We start from the raw sequence: 18,249 nt of genomic DNA, 5'->3' as shown, positions 1-18,249 counted from the left end.
GATTCCCATCCTAAGGCTCTTGGAAACCAGGCAGTAGGACCCGGGACCCGGGGTGGGGCGGGGTATGTCTGGGTTTACCACTAAATTTCCTTATAGTTCCTCTAGGCTCTAGGCCTTCTTTTTGTCCCTGGCATGATTCATTTGCATCTGCAATCCATAATGAGCTGAGTCAGCACCCCTATTTTGCCGTGGTTCTGCCACCCTGTTCTGCACAGGAAAGCTTCCACACGCTTCCCGTATCCCCTTCCTACCCGCTGTGTCCAGCCAAGGCCCTGGCGTCACTGCCCTGGGGTTTTCCAGCCCCTTCCTCCCACAGTTCCCTTACGGGAAGAACCAAACAAGAGCCAGGTCCCAGCAGTGTCAGCGGAGGGCCCTCCCCCTGCGTCCTATCCCCTGCCTCCAGGGCAGGAAAAATGGGAGTGTGCCTAGCGGTGTCAAAAGCAGAAAGGCCCCTGGGTGCTGATCGCAAGGACCATGGTGGGCAAGTACTTACTTGGGGCTCAGAGGCTAAATTCATCTTGTATGGGTGACGTTTCCCTTCCTCTGTCACCATAGGAGACCAGATTTTCTGTTCAGATCTGCAACAGATTGACAAAGCTGTTGTTTCATGCATGCTAAATAAATAAAATATACTAAAAACGTAGTGGGAAAGCGTCCCCTCTTGCCCGACTGCTAGCCTCTGAACTAGCACTCTGCCCGCGCCTTCCCCTCCATTTTGCTATCAGTGTGATTTTCGGAAGCACCAACCTCATGACATCATGTCTGATGGCTGTGTGCGCTCAGCCCTGAGGGATTTTCCAAGCTGCTGTCATTCTTCCAGCCTCATCCTCCCCCACTGCGCTCTGTACCGCTGACCCAGCCACCCCGGCCTCCTCCATGCTCCTGGGCATGCCTGATGCCGCCCCACCTCTGCTCAGGACGGAACAAGCTCCTCTATCTCATCCAGTGTTCCCGATCCAGACCAGATAACCAACTTGTTCGTGAAGTGTGTCTGGACCAAATAAAAGTGATGCCTCCTTTTCTGAGCTTGGAAAGGATTTCCTTGTACCATTCACACAGCAACTCTCTAGGTCTTTTCTCAGTTTTCATTAGTGTAGCATCTTTTCACTCTTACGGGTAAAGAATATTTGTACTTATCTTTTTATTTTCAGAGTGCCCAGCACAAGGCCAGATATATACAAGAGGGAGCTATTCAATGTGTTGGTAAATGGATCAAAAAAATCAATTAATCTGTAATGAATGAATGTCTTGAAGGAGAAGATGTGGACTGAGATAGAAATGGAGACAAGAATGAGGGATAAATGTGCTTTTGAGGGGATAGTAATAGTGCACCTCCCATGGGGGTAGGGCTCTGAAGTGTACAAGATGGTTTTCATTTCATTATACTGATTTCACTACCTCAAAATTTTGGTTAGTTGTGTTAGGTCAAATAAAAATGCAAATATCTTAGAGAAAGATGCCCATACTATGAAGAGCACTGTGAAAATTAGAGAGGAAAATGAGCAACCTGAAATTTCAGTTCCACAGACCTCTGCCTGCCTACACCATACAAGGCACTGAGCTGGGTGGGTAGGGGATCCTGAAATAGGTGAAGTAGTCCTGTCCACAAGCAGCTTCCAGTCAACCAGGAATGAGCGAGTGTTTCCACGGGCCTCACCTGGTTACTGTGAGAGTCATGTTGTCTGTGCAGCCCTTGATTTTGTTCTGAGCTTCCAAGTGTGTCATATTGCTGGTATTTTCCCCATCGATGGCTGTGATTACATCTCCAACACATAAATTAGCTGTAGCAGCCTTGCTTCCGGGAGTGACCTGGAAAAAAGGAGAGGAGAGCTGGCTTAGTTACCATCTGTCTCCAAGGAAACCACTGAGTAAATTACCACTGGATTAAGTATTCACTAATGTGGATCAAAGCATTTAAAAAGGAAAGAAGGCTAAAATCATAAGTTTCAATAATAATGATCCTTTATAGTTATGTAATACATCGTGGTTTACAATGAGTTCTTTTCTATATACCATCTCATTGGATCCTTACAATAACCTTGTGAAAAAGGAAGGCAAGTATCCGACCCTATATTGGTCCCCATTTTAGATACCAAGAAACTGAGGTTTAGAAAGATCTGTGACTTAACCTGGGATCACCCAACGGATACATTACTGTATTACTAGTCATCCAACTATCAATAGCGTAACACAGAGCCAGGACTCAAACCCTAAAGCAGACCCAATGTTCTTCCCACTGTCTCTTGCTGCTTCCCTAAAATAAGTCACCAATTTAAAAAAAACACACACTTAGAGAACATTATGTACAGAAACATCCTATTTCTATAAAAATCTTAACAATTAATATGCTATTTACACACAAAAATATTGAGATACTGCATACCAAACTTCACAGTATTACATTTCTGTAATGTTTTTGGTTTATACAATGAGCTTGAATTACTTTTGTAATTGAAAAAAGCAACAAAGAATATTTTAAAATACAATAGTATAGGTTTATACTGGTTCATTTCCTCCCAGCCAGGAAATTGACTATTAGGGTTTAGACCCTTTGGGTGGCTGATTTACAGGCCAGTGCTTCTAAAACCAGTGGTTCCAAATTTATGGGCAACCGATGCTTGGGGGAAGCCAGCCAATGACCGCAATGGGTCATCAAATTCATCTGCCTAGTGAGCATGACACGTGACCTGAATAAATATCAAGCTTCACGTGGAGATGTCCAACTATCTTTCAAGTGAATAGACGCTATTGTGATGACCAAAGTATGAACTCATTTTGAAGTAGTACTAACCTCAGAGATGATTTTTCCTATTAGGTATTTTCTAAACCAAGGTATACTAAAAATAGGACCATCATCCCAAGGTCAGTCCATGACTTTGACATTAAGAGACCTTCCTTGATGAGAAGTCCAAGCCCTCCAGGAGCAGAGTACGCCCAGACTCCCAGCACCCACAGGGCTCTGGCCTCACCTTGGAGAAGGCCCTTGACCCCTGGGAGCCCAGTGAAGAAGATCTTATGAACATTTGAGGGTCTCCGTAAGGCTGAACCACAGGTAAGAGGCCTTTCAAGACATCAAATCAGGACACAAGGCTTATGTCCTGAGCCTCCGTGTCTGATGCAGTTTTCAGCAGCCAGTTTCCAATCAGCCCTCGCCAAACGGAAAAGACTGACCCTTCTGAGGTGGGCTAGTGTGGTGGCTGCTGTCGTGGCCATCCCCCCATCAGTGCCCTGTCCCCACAAAATAAGGGGTGGATGACTTGATCCTTGAGGTTCCTTCCGGTTCAGACATGCTATGACTTTATCAGGCAAAACTCTCCTGGAATGTAGCAGGATGTGGAAACCAGTGCAGAGATCCTGACCTCCTAACCTTCCTTTCTGGCTTTCCCATCATCTGTTTACCAGAGATCTGGCCTTTAGAAAACAAAAGTCCCCAATCCAAGGTTCAGATCTTCTTCTAATGCAGCCACTGGGAAAAGATATTTTATACAGGCGAGCGTAGGCCACACTCCTTTCATTTGACTTCGGGGAGTTAGTTCTGAGTCACCCAGTATGTGCCATAAAGACGACTTCCTCTCATTTTCTGCCCGTCTTCCCGAGAAGACTCACCTGGTGTGACTTCATGTATATTTTGCTTTTTCTAAAGAACAACACAGACCCCTTGTTTTACAAATGGCCCTAAGCATCACTTTATTTGGGATGAGCGTGGTTCTGGGTTGGCAAACTCTGTCTCCAGGGAGAACAGCCTGATTGAACTCATTTGTCACGACCAACTTTCATGGTCTTAAAAAGAAGTCCCCTTGGATAAAATCCGGAATCACCAATGAGGTTCCTCAGGACTGTGCCATTCCCCTACTAAGCTCTAGCTACAGGGGCCTTCCTGCCTTCTTTCCTGCTTCAGGGCCTTAGCACCTGCTGTAGCCACTACCTGATTAACTTCTTGGCTTAAATGACCCTTCTCACAGAAGACTTTCCTGAATCCTCCAATCTAAGTCACATCCCTTGGGCTTCCCTGGTGGCGTAGTGGTTGAGAGTCCGCCTGCCGATGCAGGGGACACGGGTTTGCGCCCCGGTCCGGGAAGATCCCACATGCCGCGGAGCGGCTGGGCCCGTGAGCCATGGCCACTGAGCCTGCGCGTCCGGAGCCTGTGCTCCGCAACGGGAGAGGCCACAACAGTGAGAGGCCCGCGTACCGCAAAAAAATAAAATAAAAATAAGTTAGATCCCTTGTCAACCTTCCCCCTGCCCCCCTCACCCCGTCAACATTTTCACACACTCTCTTCTTCATGGCACTTGTCAGTTAGGTTTGTAAATCTATTCTGTGGGTTTGTTTACATAATGCTTGAGAACCTACTAAACAGTAAGGTGTGGGAGAGCAGGATTTGTCTGCCTTATGCACTGTGGTATCCCCAGTGCCTAGCAGTGACTGGCACATAGTAGGTGCTCAATAAATATTTGTCCAATGAGTGACTGAATCCAAAATATCTAGCGGTTGTTAAATATGTAATCATGCTGCTTCGTTCCATCCTTTAAAAAAAATGACTATTTCAAAAGGAATCAAATAATCACTTTCCCCAGCACTGCTATCCTGGACTGGGACCACTCACAAAACTAAAATGAGGAGATGGGGGTGGTGGGGGGCAAAAAGCCTGAGAAAATGAAAATAGAAATTTCCTTTTACTTTCATACGCTCAGCTGCTAAGAACTCTGGAATTTCCAGCATTTGGTTCCAACTGTCTTGGAGGTGAGGCATTTCTGCTAAGTACATCCCGACAGATCCTGGACAAGTCAGAACCAGTCTTAAGAGCCCTGAGTCTGAGTAATCAAGGCCTGGCCATCCTATCTTTTGGTCTGATTTATTTTTTAAGCCAAATTAATGGGGAGCCAAAGGAAATCTCAGAAAGTTATAAGACAACATCATTAGGTGGGGCTCAGATGGAATCACACGTAAATAAAGTCCGCATTCTTTTATGAGCTGTCTATTTCTGGGGGGAAAATGGATTTAAACAAATTATGGGATTTGCGTTTTACAAAGCTCTTTCACAAACATTCTCCTAGTTGAGATAATAATGATGATGACCTCACCACCAACATATAATTTTTCAGATGAGGAAATTGAAACTCAGAAAAGCTGTGACTGACTCAAGTTCACACAGCTAAAGGCTGGAGCCTGAACTTGAAACCAGATTCCCTCATTCCAAATTCCATTCCCCTTCTGCTTTACCACAATGCCACAAGCAGAGGCTCCAAACCCCACTGTCAGAGCCAAAGAGAAATCCAGAATTGAGCAGACTCATCTGTCGTGGCCTTCAACACAGGGAACTGGAGTGTCGCAAACTCCTGCCAAGGCCTGGGTGCCACTCACCATCCATCAGACAACCATCTCCATTGGTCTATGCTGAGCTGGGGCCCAGTAACTCCTCCCCTTATAAAATACTCAAGTCAGAACTGAAAAGCCCTCAGGACAGAAGGCCTGTGTCTCCAACTCTGGTTAGTTCCCACCATGAATGGAGGACTCCAAACCTTACTGCATACTAACTATTCATCACAATCATAGCAGTATTTATCAGTTAATGAGTGCTAATTATGTGTCAAACACAGTTTGTTTGGCAAGGGTAGAATTTCCCAGTCCTCCTGAGATACTATCAGGTAGCCAACATTATTTGCATCATCATGGAGAAGGAAGTGGAGGAACGGGTTGACAGCTGGTGAGTGGCGGGCTCTGGGGCTCCGAGGTCCGTCCACCTAACCCAGCACGCCCCACTGTCTGTTCTGATTTCCTCCTGACCGTCAAATTCCATCAGAACCAGCTCAGAATGGAATCAGCTTCAATTCAGTTTCTAGAACAGAAGTCCTATACTCTCCTCCAAAGGGACAGGCCCATTAATTTGTTCAATGGACATTCTCAAAAACCCTCTTCCAGCTTTCTTCCCCAGGGACCATACAACTTGATCACACAACTCTTGATACCCGAGAATAAATGGGGTTAGGCACAATTTCCACTAATGAACAATCTGCCGTCTTCTGCAGAATTCACTCATGCCTCTCTCACCCTTTGCCCCCGCAGGCAGACACTTTGCTCAGAGTCCAATCTGTACATCCATCCTATACTGCATCATTAAAGCCTGTGCACTGCCGTCAGACTTCTAAACACAAAAGAAGGTTCATAGAATGTCACTTCTAAATGGTGCAGAATAGGACTATGATGTGGCTTTCCCACTTTCTTCGATTTACATCTAAATAACTAAATATTGCTTTTATACAAAACTGGATGCATACCCTCTGGCCACAGCAAATGAAAAGATGACTTTCTTCCCCCGTGTTATGGCATATACCTATTTTATCCCTCCTCTTTTACCTCTTTCTTTCATTCATTCACTCATCAGATAGACATTCCTTAAGTCCATTCTCAAAGACAGTGTAGCTTATTAAGATGTGGCTACTGAAGTTAGATGACCAGGGTTCAAGTCCCGTTTCTGGTGCTTGTGAGGTTAAGTACCCTTGGGTGGGATGTTTCACCTCTGTGTGCCTCACTCTTCTCACCTATGAAACAGGGGTGATAACAGTCCAGGCATCGAAAGGCTGTTGTGAGGATTACCTGAAATGATTCAGGCAGAGCACACTGTCAAGTTCACAATCTCCTGGGGCTGACAGGTATGTACAACAGCTGATGCTAGAAACAAGTAAAGAGGCAATGGGAGCCTAAAGGTGAAATCAGGGAAGGCTCCATGGAGGAGGCATTGCTTAAAACTGTGCAAAGGCACTACAGGAGGCAGAAAAGAGCATGGCAATTTACTGGAATAGCACCGTGGACTGGCACAGATAAAACACAGGAAGTGAAGGGAGAGGAAGGGGAGGAGTCTGGAAATGTAAAAATAGACCAGGCTGTAAGAGTTCTGTCATTTTCTTTTTAACAAGACTGTACTTTATCTGGAAAACAATGGGGAACAACAAAGGAGTTTAAACGTAGCCTCTGACTCAACTGCCCAGTTACTGCCAAGAAACAACCAATGAGCCCTAGCTCTGTTGAGATTAAGGTGACTGTATTTGTCAGATATTCCCTAATGGCAGTTGAGAGAAGCAGACCCATTCGAGGGGTCGACAATTCAGCCTATAGGACAGCCATTCTGAGGCTGGCTTCCCCTAGAGGACTTGTCCAAAGGCACTTCTACTTAAAATTACGTGTTTGATTGACAGCCAGATTGGGTTCCTTTAACTCCCTAAGCTCAAGATTGAAAGCTGGAGGAGGCCCATGAAATGAATCCAGTCTACAATCTTGGCTTTTCAAAATTTAAATTACTCTGCCCCCTTTAGCTGAGGCAGACACTCTCCATTTTGTCAGTTCTCACCATGCTCTACTGCCCCCAACACAGAAACCTGGGACCAGCTGCCATTTAGCATCTTTCTTGCAGCTGTTAATTTTTCCACTACCTCACCCTCGAGTCAAAACTCTTTTATGTTGTCTCCGAACCCCTTCATGCAAATGTGCTTGTGACCACTGACTTAGTTAAAAAATTATATGCAGAAATGTTTTATGACTAGGACTACAAGGCACCCTGGTTTGCCCAGGATGGTAACAGATTTTCCCAGCTTAATTATCAAAAGCACTCCATTTCATTTTCAACAGTGTGTTTCAGTCTGGATGATAAATTGTATTGCCACTCTTTTGACAGAGATGGGGGTTTTAACCAAATACTTGTCAAACAGTTTAAACAGTTCTGAATGAAGCAGCCTCACCCCACACCCGCAAGGGAAAAACTGTCCCTGTTCAAAGGTTCTCTGACTTTCTTCTGCAGACAGGAATACAGGTCAATTTCCTGAATGTTCACAGAATGTTGCTAACCTTGACCCTTGGAACTGGCATCTAAACTTCAGACCAGAAATTGACCTAGCTCGCCAATAACTCAGGGGGAAATGACATTGGCAAGGATGAGGCAATGGTTCCCAAACAAGTTGGTCGTCAGATCCCCTCAGGTTTTAAAAATATAAATAGATCTCTACATCCCACTTCAGATCTACTGAGGGGAGTCTACACCATCGGTCCCCAACCTTTTTGGCACCAGGGACCGGTTTCGTGGAAGACAATTTTTCCACAGATAGGGTGGGCGGGGTTGGTTCGGGCAGTAATGCGAGCGATGGGGAGCGGCAGATGAGGCTCACATCCTGCTGTGCGGCCCGGTTCCTAACAGACTGAAGACAGATACTGGTCCGAGGACTGGGGGTTGGGGACCCCTGGTCTACACAGTGTGACCCAGGAATCTTTATTTTTTAAAGCTTCCCGGAAGATTCTGATGCTCACTAGGTTTGGGAACATCAAGGGAGATGCTGACCAGCCTTTTTCCCCCAAAGGTCTCCCTGAACGAAGTTAACCAGGTAAACAAAAAATACTTAGAATCTAAGATCTCAGCGCCTCCAGAGACAACTTCAAGGCTTACATTCTATTAAAATGCATAAAAGGCCCTTAAAAGAAACATCCAGGGACTTCCCTGAAGGTCCAGTGGTTAAGACTCTGCACTTCCACTGCAGCAGGTAGGGGTTCCATCCCTGGTAGGAACTAAGATCCCACATGCTGTCTGTGGGGCGAGGCCAAAAAAAAAAAAAAAGAAAAGAAAAGAAACATCCATTAGAATAGTATTTTCCTATCTCTTACCAAAACAAAGAAAACAAAATCCCCTACACCACTGGTCAACATCCTTGAATGCAAATGGAGTACTGCAGAAGTTATTTCATTCCAGATGCCTAAATAACTTAACATGGTTCCTATTTTGCCTCCACCAGAAAACTCACAGCTAAATGTAGTATGCAATTACAGAAACCACCTCATTGAAAGGTCCTGGCACATCTCTTTCTTCTTCTATGTTCCAAATTTTTAATTTATTGATTGATTGGCTGCGTTGCGTCTTCCGTGGCTGTGCGCGGGCTTTCTCTAGTTGCTGGGGGCTTCTAATTGTGGTAGCTTCTCCCATTGCGGAGCACAGGCTCCAGGCGCACAGGCTTCAGCAGTTGTGGTACACGGGCTCAGTAGTTGTGGCTCACGGGCTCTAGAGCGCAGGCTCAGTAGTTGCGGCGCACGGGCTTAGTTGCTCCGCGGCATGTGGGATCCTCCTGGACCAGGGCTCGAACCCGTGTCCCCTGCATTGGCAGGTGGATTCTGAACCACTGTGCCACCAGGGAAGACCCCAATTTTTTGTTACATCTTATGGTGTGTGTTCTTTTGTTTGAAATTTTGTAGCCATGTATTTTGGTGCTATAAATCACCTTACAAGTTGGGTGTATTAATATTAAATAATGATAACTTAATAATTTTTAACATTATACAAACAAGACTGGAATAAAGAAATTTGGAATTCACGTTCAATCTCAGTGCCATGCACCTTTAGGGAAAACCTCCTTCAAACTAATGGCTGTGTCCAAGTATTTAGGTATAATTTTTTTTTAAAATTTTATTTATTTTTGGCTGCATTGGGTCTTCGTTGCTGCATGCGGGCTTTCTCTAGTCGCGGCGGGCGGGGCCAACTCTTCATTGCGGTGCGCAGGCTTCTCATTGCGGTGGCTTCTCTTGTTGCGGAGCACAGGATCTAGGTGCATGGGCTTCAGTAGTTGTGGCACGCGAGCTCAGTATTTGTGGCTTAGTGGGCTCTAGAGCATAGGCTCAGTAGATGTGGTGCACCGGCTTCGTTGCTCCGCGGCATGTGGGATCTTCCCAGACCAGGGCTCGAACCCATGTCCCCTGCATTGGCAGGCGGGTTCTTAACCACTGCGCCACCAGGGAAGTCCCTATTTAGGTATAAATTTAAACGACTCTGAGCTGGATGACAAAGCAGAGCCCCGCCCCTGCAGTATGCCACTTAGATGCGGAATTTGAACTCTCCTTGGTCAGACTTCTGACTCAGTTTGTTTGTGGGCCCAGGCTATGGCACAGACTTTGAAGCCACATTATAGAAACAGAAGCTGTATGAGCTTATGCAGTTGGCTTGAAAACCCTAAGAATGTTTCAAAATGTTCTTGGTTACTCCATAACCATTTTCTTAAGAAAATGAGGCAATGAAGTAGTTCAGGTCCAAGTAGCTGAGCTATGCCGTAATCCAGCTTCACTTCGCACTCGCTGCAAAAGGAAGCTATTAACGCTAAGGGGTGGCCGATCAAAGAGACTTACTGCTCTTAGTCTGAAAGACCATCATTTCTTAGGTAGGAATATAATTAAAAAGCTGATAGCAAAGTAGAATACTTTGACTAATTGATCAAGAAGTCATCAGTCTCTCAAAAGTCCCTATACAAGTCCCAGTGAATCCCGTGTGCTTTTAAACAGCCCCAATAACAACCACCCATAACCCAAATCCTAACCATTCACTAAACACATAACCTTGGGCAGTTACACTCTCCATTGCTTCAGTTTCCTCATTTATCAAATAAAATTTATAATAGGGTCAACCTCATTTGTTGCTGGATTAAATGAGATTTCATTTGTAGAGTTTAGAACAATGTCTGGCCCATAATAAGCACTCAATACACAGTAGCTACCACTAATATATTTTTTTAATAGTACCACTGTATCCTGACACCTTCTATGTGTTAGCCATAGTGCTAAGCTCTGTCTAGACATCATCTTAATCCTCACTACAACCTTTGAAGACAAGGACTATTATTCCCGCTTTACAAATGAGAGCACTGAGGTTTCAGAGGCTAACCCTGCCTGAGGACATACAGCTAATATGGGGACAAGACAAGGTTTGAACCCAGATCAGGCTGATACCGAGACTTCATTTTCCCATGACACCAAGATGGCTTTAATTCTTGATTTGCTGCATTAAAAATAAGGCAGAAAGTACAAAGCAGTGACATCCAAATAGTTCACCATGACATGGTAATTTGATTTTTAAAAATGCTACACGAATGGAAAAATGTCTGAAAAGTTTTGCAGCAAACCGTTAAACAGTGTTTACCTCTGAGAAGTAAGATTGGGGAAAGGTGTTGGAAGGCTTTTACCTTGCGCTGTCCACATTTTTATATTATTTGATCTTTTATAATAAGCACAAGGGTTGTTATGTAAGTTTTTTATTGAGGCATAACACACATACAGAAAAGGACACGAATTGTAAGTAAACAGCTGGATGGATTCTCACAAAGAAAGCGCACCCATGGAATCAGCACCAAATAAAGAAACAGAGCATTACCTGAACTTCCAAAGGCCCCTCGTGCCTCCTTCCCATCACCAACCTCCTGGCAAAGGTCACTGTGATCCCAGCCTTTAACACTATAGATTAATTTTGCCTGATTAATCTTATATAATCGCAATGACGTGGTATTTACGCTTTATGTCTGGCTTCTTTCTCTCAACATCATGTCTGCCTGTCTGATCCACGTCATTGTGCATGGTTGTAATTCCTTCATTCTCATGGCTGCAGTGTTTCATATCATTATTTATACGTTTATAAATACATTTATATATACCACCATTTATTTCTCCATTCCACTGTTGTTAGGCATCTGAACTGTTCCGAGTTCGGGGCTATCGTGAACAGTGCTGCTTTGAAGATTCTTGACATGTCTTTTGGTGCCATGTGGACACATTTCTATTGAGCAGTTAACTAGGAGAATTGTTGGGTCATAGGGTCTGATCACGTTCAGCTGTGGAAGTGTAAGTATTTTTTTTTTATTTTTTATATAATTTTTTTAAAGAAATGGATGTAAATCGTTGCTGCATCACCTGAATTTTATTTATCTGTATGCATTTGACAACTTTATCCTATACAGGTCATCCCTATGTCCTATCTTCTTATCTGATAGACATGAGTAGTCATATCTATAAAAATTAGGCCGAGTCCTTGATCAAGAACCTGGCCTCCTACAAGACCAGAGTGTTCTTCGGAAAGGTGTTTTTCATGTTTATGGCATTTGCTGAGAAGGCAGTGTACTACACATATGAAAATACACCACGGACCTCAGTCACAGATGAGCTTTCCACGTCACCCACGTCGGCGCTAGTACAGTATCAACAATCACACAGGGCGCTAAGTGCCATACAGAAGTTACCTTCCTCGTCTGAGGTACATTTTGTTCTGGACTTGGCTTGGCCGCCACTTTGCAGGCCCATCCTTGGCTGGGCAAGGTGGATCTGTCCTCTCCCTGGTCATCTTCATTTGCCATAAAAACTGCCCCCAAATCCCCTCCTGGCCGCCTACAGAGGCTTTTCTCTGGCAAAGCGTCCAATTCCTCGGCTCTTCTGTTCTTCCCTGCCCGCACGGCCATGGAATCCTGTGGCTGGTCTGTCAGTTCTCCCAGGTGGGGCCATGGCTTCTAGCTTTTCAGGAGAAACAGGAAGGGGAGGTGCTGCTCTCTAGGTTGCTCTGAGCTCCAGGGGCACTCAGGCTGAGGCCAACCCAGCCAACCCCCATGGGCATGAGGGCCTCTGGGGTGAGGAGCCCAGGAGAGTCCTGCCCCTCATGTTGATGACTGCCCCGCCATTAGCACTTCTCAGACCTGGGTGCTGGGTAATATTATTATCAATGAAATATTGACAGTTACAGCTTATCAGGGGGCAGAATACTGTGGTTGAAGCTGGCCTGGGAGTCAATCTGTCTGGCTTCAAATCCCAGCTCTTCAATTTACCGTATGTATTGTGTGTCCTGTGTCCCTGTGTCGTGGGTTGTGGGGAGTACAGAAAAAGATAATGCAAGTGCACACCTAGCACAGAGTAGCCATTCAAAATATATTAGCTACTGTTAAAACATTATTATGACAGAGAGGTTGAGGCTATGGGCTTTGAAGCCAGACCGCTCAGCCAAATTCCAGTTCTATCCACTCACTACTGTATGACAAGGGCAAAGTACCTAATGTTCCCATGGCTCAGTTTTTACATCTGTAAAATGGGTATCTTAATTGTATCTACCTCACAAGATACTTGTGATGATTACTGAAAGACTATGTTAAGCTCTTAGAACACTGCCTGGCATATAAAAAGTCATATACAGTTTAACTATGGTCATTGCTGCAAGCCAATCAAATAAATAGTCTCACACAAATCTTCCAAGTGTAAATGGAGGCTCTTGTGATTAACATAAGAGTCATTTGGGCATAGATATTCACAGATGAATAACACAACCCAAATTCATCTGAAAACATTTCTGAATTCATATTACGCTTTCTCATCAACTGGTGGTTGAAGGTACAATTAATGTCATATGAGAGGTTGGGACACTTTTTAACAATAAAAAAAAAGGGGGCCCTCATATTCAAAGGGTACAAAACCACTGGTTTACTTATTTATTATTTTATTTATCTTTACAGAGAATTGAGCCCCAGAGAAGGCACGTGACATCCCTGGGGTCACCCAGTGTGGTGTTCAGGACTGGAGTTCAGCCTGAGTTCCTGCCCTGGACACTCTACCAGGCACCATACAGAAGTTCTGGAAGCTTCTCCAGGCTCTCCTCTGAGACATACTGGAAGTCAAATCATCCTTTAAAAATTAATTTTCTGACATAGCCCTTTGCTCATTTTTAAATGAGCCTTTACCTTTTCCTTTACAAAGAAGTTAAGAAGTAGTTCATTCATTGAAAAAAATTGTAAATTCAAACAAATTACCTAACCTATGGGCACTGAGCTTCTCCCCTGTAAAAGGCAAAGAATACTCCTTTTCCTCTCCTCCAGGGAGCAATGGCAAGGTACGGCCTAGGGAATGAGCACAGCTTGGAAGCCACTCCTAACTAGTCCCAGCACAGGAGCAATTCTGGTGCTTTCCCCAGTCCTGATCACAGTAGGAGAGTGATCTCAGTGGTTAAATGATAACGTCCTCTCAATTATCTGCCCTGTTGCAATACCTTAACACCATTCTCCGCTCTCTCCTCCTCAAAGACAAGCCAGCAAGGTTGGCATCCAGGATTTTAGGTAAGGGGCAGGGTCTCTGGTCAAAGGGACATAACATGGCTTGGTGAATTTCATGCCAGTAGGCTCAAGCATTCACTTCCAAGCCATTCCCTGTAATTCATCCTCTTCCTCCTCTCCTTAGATCAGCTGGAGCAGCTAATATTTCCCAGGTGATCAATTTCACAGAATGAGGGAGTACAGAGCAAGGGCCATTAATGCATAATGAGCCTTTATGGACAATTCTCACTTTTCACAATCTGACAGATAAGCCCTGCTCTTTCGACCTTAAGGACATGATGCAAGCCTACTTGAGTCTGGAAATGACACTCTTTAAAGTCAGAAAAGACCCTGTGACTACAGAGTATCCATTATTAAACACTCCTTAGGACACTTGAGCGAAAACCAGAGGCTCTTAGCAAAGGCTTCCCCAGGACTCAAGAGGCAAATGAGCAACTCCTCCCACCAAGAGCATCCCCCTTATCTCTGGCCCCGCCCCTTCCTGCCTTTTGTCAGTTGCTGGGAGAGGAAAAACAGTCAACATAAACTCCGCAGCAATTTTGGCCTGGGTGTGGATTCTCTGAAGACTTCCATGGAAAGCAACTAGAGGAAATAAGAAATTGACAAGGAAAAAAAAAATACCACAACTCAAGGAGATAGACAACTGTAGACCTGGAGCAGGAACTGACAGAGAAAAAAAATCTCAGAGGACAATTGCAAATGTGTCAGGAGTCCAAGGAGGACTTCAGGGAGCAAGGTGAGGCTTAAGTGAGAAACTGGTAAAAGGAAGAAAGACAGTTTACGTCCATTCACAGGTGGAGAGCTGGATTGAAATTTTTTAAGTGTATCACAATAACAAAGATGAAAATATTGAGGAACAAAAGCAGCTATTCACACACACACAAATGTGTTCTGTTTGTTTCTGTTCAGAAACTGGCTAAAAACAAGGAGGTAGGTTAGTGAGCTGCTGAGGTCCTGGTAATGTTCTATTTCTTGACCTGGGTGGTAACTCTACAGGTCTTTACTTTATAAGCATTTGCTGTGCATTTTTAGTTTATGACTTTTTAATTTCACAATAAAAAAGTTAAAAAAGAAAAAAATAATTTCAAGTATACAAGATTACAGAGTTATATTCAGGAGCTTTAGTAGTTTGACAAAAGAATGAAGCCAATACCAGAATAATTCATGCAAGAGAAAGCAAACATAGCTATTTAAATAAAAGGCACTCCTTTCCCAGCCTAATTTTATGGTTTGCTTTGGTGTGGAGACTCAAAGTCTGCATATACAAAACCATAGCAAACTGTATCTGCCCCGAATGATGAATCCAGCACACCTACCAACCAGAACGTCTGTATAACTTTGCGGATGCTCACACCTCCTCACTACTGTTCACTGTTTACAGAGCAATCTCACATACCTTAACTCACAGCCAATGGCTGGAGTTATCCCCGTTGCAGAGATAAAAAAGGCAGCCACAGACAGTAGAAGACTCACCCCAGGTCCAGCTCAAGTAAGAAGCAAAAATCAGACCTATACCAGATCTCAGACAGCTACCTCAGGGACCCTTTATGACAATGACTTTCCCATTCCCAGGAAGTTAGGAGGCCCACGTTTTTTCCATGTGGGAATAATGAGATGAATAAACAGGTAAATTACTGTCAGCAAGAGAACGTCACCTCCTCTGAGTCACTTTCACTTTTCAATTAAAGCACAACCCAGGGCGTTATAAAGATTAGCTTCCCTCACTAAACCATGAACACCTTGAGAGTGGAGCCATGTCTTCTTCATTTCTGGGACTCCAGGGCTTTGCTGTATAGTTTCTAGAATATGCTATATGCTCATGAGACATGTGCTAATAAAAAAATAAACAAACAGATGAGGGTACAAACTAAAGAATTCACAGTATTGTGTTTTTCACCCCATACCATCATTCCTGCACAGGGCCACTTGCATTAAGTCTTTTAAAACCAGCTAAAATGGCAGGCAGTAATTGCCCTTTTAATAGATGGCCAATATATTCTCAATTCTTTTTTTTTTTTTTTAATCACCCCCACTCTGTCCCTCCAGCTCCAGCTCCGACTCCTTGGAGGAAGCCATATTCTCCAGTTCTTAAGAAAGGGTTTCATGTCATACATAAATTCAGAAGCTGAGCCGGCTGACAGGTTAATTATAGACACAAAAGAGTGGGGACAAATGGACTATGAGGTAAGCGAGTCTAAATGTGCCTTCCCTGGATAAGCATTTATTAATAAACCTGCAAAGATTTACTGGGCACTGCCAGGCTCAGCTCGGTGCCAGCCTTGGGGGCAGGGGTCCAGATTTGGGGAAGGCACAGTCTCTGCACTTGAGGAATCTGGCTGGTGGCTGGGAAGACAGCATGTACCTGCAAGAATAATCGAAGTTGTCCCCTGGGGACAGCAGGTGGAAGACAGGGCCTAAGAACTGAAGCACCTGCCCCTTTTGGGAGTGGGATGGTCAGAGAAGACATCACTCCACTAGGGCCCACCTGCAAGGAAATGTGGGTAGGACTGTGGCTGGAGAGAAGCCAAAGAGGAAGCCCCAATTCTTTTCCTCCTGTGCCTCCCACCATATTCTTTCGGGGGCTGGAGGCAAGCACCTAAGTCAAAAAGACCCATAGAGATATTCCCCTTCCCTCTCCACCCTCCCCCTCTAAGGAAAAGGAGGAATGTTCAGATGGCTGGGGAGGCAGGTCTAGGGTCATCTTCAGCAAACAGATGAGCCCAAGAATGGAATGATAGGCCTATAAAAGCTGGGTACCAGAGTGTTTGCGCTCCCTTTTTTCATTCAAAAAAAATTTCTTGCCCGCCTTTTGGTGGCACATTGAATGTGGCAACTCTCAGTGGGACATCAACCTTGCCTTTAGCAAGATGACCAAAGCCTGGGCCTCCAAACAGTGAGTCTGGGTCTCCCTCGGGCTTCCGCTTTATTTGGGGATCATGGACCTGGTCGTCTCCGATTGAACCTGGGCCCTTCCAAACAGATGAGGACCCTCTGAGAATTTTTCAAGCACCAACTTCCCCCAGACAAACACATAAGGTGGGAACCCCACCGCAGCCCTATTTATGGGGGAAAAGGGCCGATCAGTTGGTAATCCCGAAATGCCAGGCAGAAATATGGCACGGCCATCTCCCGCGAAGTAGTGGAATGTCCAAGAGGGTTTATACGGGTTGGTCTGTTTCCAAAATCCCGCCATTTCTCCAACAGACATTAGAGAGGTAAAACCTGGCCGTGGATCAAGTCCAAAGAGTGAGAAACTAATTGTTTCGATTGTTGCGTTTAACCTCATTCGCCCTCCCCGCCCCCGCCCCAGTAAACTTCCCATCCTCTCCACCTCACTTTCCAGGTGGTTCCTGCTACTTCCAAACTGCTTTCAGCCGCTCTGCGGCTTGTTTAGAACGGGGAAGCGCTACCTCCCAGCGTGCGGGATCTGCGGGGACCCTGAGCCTTTCACCCGCGGACAAAGCGCGTCCACGCGCCGGCCACGCTTCCGGAGCGAAGGCATGAAAACTGCGCCTTTCTGTCCCGCGGACGCGGTAAGTGGTGCTCCGCAGCCGGCTGGCTCGCCTGGGAGCGCGGCGTCCGGCAAGCGCGGCGGGGGCTGCGGGCCCGAGGTGCGCGGAAAGCGCTCGGCGCACCTGGCGCACCTGGCTGCGCCCGGCCGCCCCGGCTCCGTCCCGGGCTCCGGAAGCCGCCGTCTCCGACAGCGCCCGCGGCGCCCCGGCCGCCCCAGCTCCCCTCTGGGTCACGCCGCTCCCCAGCCCGGGATGGCCCCGCTCCCCACGCGTCCCAGGCTGCTCTTACCCGGGAAATGGCGAGAGGCTGCTCGAAGTCCTTGCCCCCCACGAGGCGGAAGCCCCACGGTCCCGGGCCCTGGAGCGCTATTTGCTGCGTGGTCATGGCGCGGCGACGGCGGTCGGCGACTCCCGGGGACAGACGGGGTAGGATGCAGAGCGGCGCGCTGGGCTCCCCGGCAGCTGTCGGAGAAAGAGAGCGCGGCGCGGGCCCGGGGAGCCTGGGGCGGGCGGGAGCTGGGCGGGAGGAGGGCGGGGGCGGCTCCGCCCAGGCCGCGTCGCGGCCGCCTGCCACGCCTGTCCTCCCGCCCGCGGCCCGCAGCTGCCCCCCGCCCCGGCGCCCGCACAGGGCCTGGCCAAGAGTCGGGCAGAAAGAGCCTGGGGTCAGCTCGAGGGGCTCGGGATCTCAGCAGCCCCGCCCCGGCCCCCAGCGCCACCTCCCTCCCGCGCCAGCCGCCGCCCGGCTGCACTCCCAGCCCCGCCGCGGGCGCTAGGTGAGAGGCGAGTAGGTTCCGGCGACCTCGAAGGAGACAAAGCTTGGCGCTTTTGAAAGAGTTTGGAAGTGCTGTACAAAGTCATC

The 18,249-nt window shown here is 46.3% G+C and overlaps 1 protein-coding gene across 1 annotated transcript in view; it reads right to left on the bottom strand.

The window, feature by feature from the left end:
- PDLIM1 (PDZ and LIM domain 1) overlaps positions 1-17,987 on the bottom strand; it is a 46,195-nt gene extending 28,208 nt beyond the window's left edge. Inside the window, exons 1-3 of the mRNA XM_082853945.1 lie at positions 17,680-17,987; positions 1,658-1,809; positions 494-578 (exon numbers count right to left, since the gene is read on the bottom strand). Of these exons, the coding sequence (XP_082710071.1) occupies positions 494-578; positions 1,658-1,809; positions 17,680-17,775 (333 nt within the window). The 5' untranslated portion in view covers positions 17,776-17,987. The remainder of the gene's footprint in view (positions 1-493; positions 579-1,657; positions 1,810-17,679) is intronic.
- Between the last annotated feature and the right edge of the window lie 262 nt (positions 17,988-18,249).

Source organism: Leucopleurus acutus (assembly GCF_964270905.1).
Source record: "Leucopleurus acutus genome assembly, chromosome: 14".
Classification (NCBI taxonomy): Eukaryota; Metazoa; Chordata; class Mammalia; order Artiodactyla; family Delphinidae; genus Leucopleurus; species Leucopleurus acutus.
This window is presented reverse-complemented; position numbering and strand designations above follow the sequence as displayed.